Source organism: Clupea harengus, chromosome 26 (assembly GCF_900700415.2).
Source record: "Clupea harengus chromosome 26, Ch_v2.0.2, whole genome shotgun sequence".
Taxonomy (NCBI): Eukaryota; Metazoa; Chordata; class Actinopteri; order Clupeiformes; family Clupeidae; genus Clupea; species Clupea harengus.
The window spans coordinates 1,382,084-1,387,083 of NC_045177.1; the positions used below are offsets into that span (position 1 = coordinate 1,382,084).

General features: G+C 50.5%; 1 protein-coding gene across 1 annotated transcript in view; it reads right to left on the reverse strand.

Moving 5' to 3' along the window:
• Positions 1–4,368: 4,368 nt before the first annotated feature.
• uncx4.1 (Unc4.1 homeobox (C. elegans)) overlaps positions 4,369–5,000 on the reverse strand; it is a 9,844-nt gene continuing 9,212 nt past the window's right edge. Inside the window, 1 exon segment of the mRNA XM_042703903.1 lies at positions 4,369–5,000. This exon segment is cut by the window's right edge and continues 157 nt beyond it. Coding sequence (XP_042559837.1) covers positions 4,633–5,000 — 368 coding nt within the window. The 3' untranslated portion in view covers positions 4,369–4,632.

The window sequence follows — 5,000 nt, forward strand, 5'->3', positions numbered from 1 at the left end:
CCGATATGTGACTATTTATATATTTTTAAACAAGAAGGAAAAGATAAATGAATGACAAAGAAGTCACTCGAATTTATTGTACCATTGTACACACCGACACACCGGGTTTTTTTGGGTGGGGGGGGGCTTACCTGGTACCTCACCTGGCCCCGGATCGGAACAGATTCAGATCCATCTGGTGTGTGTGTGCGTGTGTGTGTGTGTGTGTGTATTCTGGTACATCCAAGTCAGATGAGACCCGAAGCCGCTCCACGTGTATCTGCCGCCTTACACGTCACTGAGATCCAATTAAGCAGGTATAAGCCAGTCTGTGCGTGTGTGTGTGTGTATTCTTGCCTCCTCTTGTGCAGTGGTGGCGTGATGCTGAATCGATATGACATCTCCGAGTGTGTGTGCGTGAGTGTGTGTACGGTAGCCCTCATTTTTCACGCTCATTTCGGCCCGCCGAATCATCGGCGCTCATTACTGCGAGCCGCGAGGCCCTGGCTAATTTATCCCGCCTGTCAGGCTCGTGTACTACCGCGGGTCCCGAATAAATCAGCGCGGAAACCGGCCTAACCCGAGACTGCAACGCGCGTGATTTATCAGCCAAATTACCAGCGCTGCGACGCCGCGCGCCAGGATACAGCTCACTAACCCCTGGAGCGGAGGAAGGCTTATTGCAGAGCCCCCCCCCCCTCTCCCTCTCCCTCTCTCTCTCTCCCCTCTCCCTCTCTCTCTCTCTCTCTCTCTCTCCCACCTCTCTGTCTCTCGCTGGCTCTCCTGCTTAATTAAAACTGCCGGATTTTAAACTCATCGCCTTGAATAGTTAGAGAAAACGAAGAGGCCTCTGTGTGTGTGTGTGAGTGTGTTTGTGTGTGTGTGAGTGTTGGAGAAAGAGACAGAGAAAGAGTGTGTGTGTGTGGGGGGGGGGGGCGGCGGCGGCGGCACTTGTTTAGGGAACACTGATGGCGAAAGCAGTTCCTTTTAACCAAAGCGGAGAGGCTGAGAGCGCGTGAGGACTCGGGGAATAGAATGAAGGGAAGGAATGAAAGATGAGAAGGGTGCGCGAGGCGACGGGGGGAGGAGGAGGGAGGAGGGAGCGAGGAAAGAATTGAGGGTCTCAAACGAGGCTCTTGAAATGACGTCGATAATTAATTGTGCAAATTTGTTTCTATTAAATAAAAATAGCACGTATTGAAAAACTCAATTACCATTAATTAGCCTTGATATCCTCATCTTAGTGAAAACGGGGCTAACGGAAAACAGGCCGTCTGGAACTCGCGCACCGGTCTCCCCGGTAGACGGGTGGTGGGGGTGGGAGCGGGGGAAGTCCCGGAGCGGCCTCCCGGGGTTGATGGAAGCGAGAAGCGGAGATGGAGAAGACGGGACGTGCTAAATTAGCTGGCTGATCTGAACACTTACCGGCGCATACACATCCTCCATTACCACCGCGCGCCGCACACCCCCCTCCTTCCGTTAGTATTCGGCGCATGCTGCGCGAGTGCCCAGCGCGCATTAATCACGGAGGGAAAATGAATGTATGATGATCAGTAAAATTGAAAATCAGCAGCGGCCTGTCCGACGCCCGAGACACCTTGGTAATTACGGAGAAAAATGATGGCGTCCGCGTGGATAATAACGCCAAACAATTTACACTCCTCCAAGTAATAAGCTACAAGCACCAAATTGAAAGATCTCCATCTCTGTTTCTCTCTCTCTCTCTCTCTCTCTCTCTCTCTCTCTCTCTTTCTTTCTCACCCCTTTCGCTTCAGTTATTGAATAGTCATTCATGATTAATGGAGGTTATAGTGCGCGAGCTCTTCCTCCCTTCCTCTCTCTCTCTCTCTCTCTCTCTCTCTCTCTCTCTCTCTCTTTCTGTGTGTCTTGTGAGTGTGTGTGGTCGACTGAGAGAGAAGCATAGACTGTTGGTCAGTCACTCTTGGTACCTTAAAGAAAAAAAACTTGGAGTCATTGTTCCACAAAGTCGGGCATATGTGGCTGATAGCCTACCTGAAGTACGGACCCGCGCCCACACCACCACCCACTGAACAAAATATTCTTCTCTTTCTCCACTGTTCTGCCTTCAAATGACATTAAGGACTAACTCTCACAACCCATAATCGCTTCACTCTGGGCTTTCATTTTTAATTAATCGCAATTTATCGAGTAAAAAAAAAAGAGATTAATCGTTTTATTAAGCGTTTCCTTCACCGTATAAATAGAACGCGGAGAAAGGCTGGAACGGGCGCTTAATGTGATTGTTTGGCCAGCGCGAGAAGCGTCGTCTCCCGCGGGCCAAACCTCAGCTCCGCGTGAATGGAATAATTGCGTTATTACGGTTATTGATTTATCTGACTTGGGTGCTGAGGGCCACACGACGCTCCCTCTCTCCTCTCTCCCCTAACCCTCTACATCGGGTAAGCCATCTCTCTCCTCCCTCTCTCTCCCTCTCTCTCTCCCTCTCTCCTCTCTCCCCTAACCCTCTACATCGGGTAAGCCATCTCTCTCCTCCCTCTCCCTCTCTCTCTCTCCTCCCTCTCTCTCTCCTCCTCCCTCTCTCTCTCTCTTCTCTCTCTCTCTCTAGACCCCCTCCCTCCTTCCTAGTCTAATTATTTTTGCCCATAAACCCACGCCCCGCCCCCCCCCCCCCCCCCAGTGTAAATAGCAGCGGCTGGGATGGGAAATTATGTAAATATTATTAAAGAAGACTCGGGCACACATTCATTCATTTTGAGTGAGGGCTCGAGCCCCTCCGATTATTTTCAATTTATTTGCAAATAAAGCCGCGCACTGACCAATAGGCCCTGGCAGGGTAGCGCGAGCAGGCAAACCGGGGGAGGTGTGTGTGTGTCTGTCAGTGTGTGTGTGTGTGTGTGTTTATGGACGGACTCAAATGCTATTGGAGGGCGATATTTTTGCCTGGCCTTAAACGGGATTCCTGCCACTCGGTCCCAGCGCACAGAATTAATGGATTTAATAATTGGGATTTTCAATTTCTTTCAGTGGAGTTTACACTTCATAACGGTGCTGCTTCTAACCCTTCCCCCCGCGCCTGCGAACTCGTGCGAGCGCCCGCCAGCACCGGCTGGATATTGAGTAATGTCAAGATATGAGGTTCATCTCACAAACACACACGCGCGCGCACAGACAGACACACACACACACACACACACTGCGAGAGAGAGGTTTTGGACCGTCCGCGCTCATATTTCTCGTGGTGCAGATGTCCTCGAGCGCCCCAAGGGAGTATTTCCCCAGGGAGTCGCGCGCACTGCTTCCTATTAGGAAAAAATGGAGCTGTTTTCCTTTTATATGAGCGAGAGAAAGTGTGTGTGTGTGTGTGTGTGTATGAGAGATAGATAGAGAGAGAGAGAGGGAGAGAGAGGGAGAGAGAGAGAGAGAGGGAGAGGGAGAGAGAGAGAGAGGGAGCGAGAAGGGGCGCGTGGGGGGGGGTGCTCCTCGCCTGTCCTATTATAGGGCGACACATGATCAATAGGGCGATAAGGCGGGAACATCAATACACGCGACAGAACAATGAGGGATATCATCGGACATCTATCTTAATATAGCCGCTTACAAGACGCTGACAGCCCCTTTCTCTCTCGCTGTCACACACACACACACACACACACACACTGTGACAGGGGGCGCGCGGGTGGGGGGGGGCTCATGAAAATTCCGCCCCACGAATCACTCGGCCTCCCTTGAATATGCGCACACACACACACGCACACACACACACACACACGCATGTTCGCACGAACAGCTGCCGAAGCTATTATTTCCTTATTCCAATCGGAGTCGCCAGCCTTTCATGCTAATTCTATTATTGTAGGACGTTTATGTGATTCCGTATCATTGGAAAATCGGCGGCTCTGCGTAATAAGCCTCCGGCGGGGAAAAGCGTCCCAGCACACACACACACACACACACACACACACCCAGCCGCCACCGGGAAAATAATTACTTTCATATCAAAACTCCGCAGGACCCGCGCGGGTTCTACCGCCTGCGGCGCTGCGCCTCGCGCCATCTCATTTCATCCGGGCCGTTTTTAAACGAATGAATTTGTTAGAGTGGGAGAGGAATGCATGCGAGCGCGCAAACACACACACACACTCACACACTCACACACACACACACACACACACAAACACACACACACACACACACACACACACACTCACACACACACACACACACACGCTCACACACACACACACACACACACACACACACACACACACACACACACTAAGAGACAGAAGGAGAGAGAAAGGCAGGAGAGGCCAGGACAGTAAAAAACAAACCTACTGACTTCAGGAAAAAAAATAACATGCCCAAACAAGTCATCTTAACGACATACTCCACAACTGTTGGTATATTTAACAATATTTTTTATTATCCAAAATGTTACATATATAAATAGTTTTTTTTTTTTAACTCTCTATTTATACACCGTTTGAGGATTCCAGTTGTTCGTCCTGTTCAGCGCGAGTTAAATCTGAACCCAAAATGATGGAATATCCGTTCTTTAAAAAGTGTAAGAATTGAGCTCAAACAATCTGGCATGTGTGTGTTTTTTTTTTACAAAAAATTACAAAAAAAAAATAAAAAATAGGAAAAACAGTCATGTTGATATTTTGTGTTTCAACTTTGGGAATGTTTAAGATTTCTCTCTCTCTCTCTCTCTCTCTCTCTCTCCGTACTTCTACCCACACTTAGGTCTGTGCCCGTGTCTCTGCCCACACGTAGGTCTGTGCCCGCAGGGGCGTCCGTGGCGCTGGAGGTCTTTGTGCAGTCCGAACACTCGGACAGGTTTGGGGAGGCGTGCGGTGAGGCGTGGAGGTGCATGGTCTCCGTGGCGACGGCAGGCGATAGCCCCGGTTGGGAGACGGACTGGGCGGACACCGAGCGCATCGGAGGCGTCTGTGCCATAGAGGTCCGTGCCGGAGGGGTCCGGTTTGGCAAGTCGCAGTCCCGAAGCCCCAATGTTCCGATGTCCTGCGTGGGGGAGG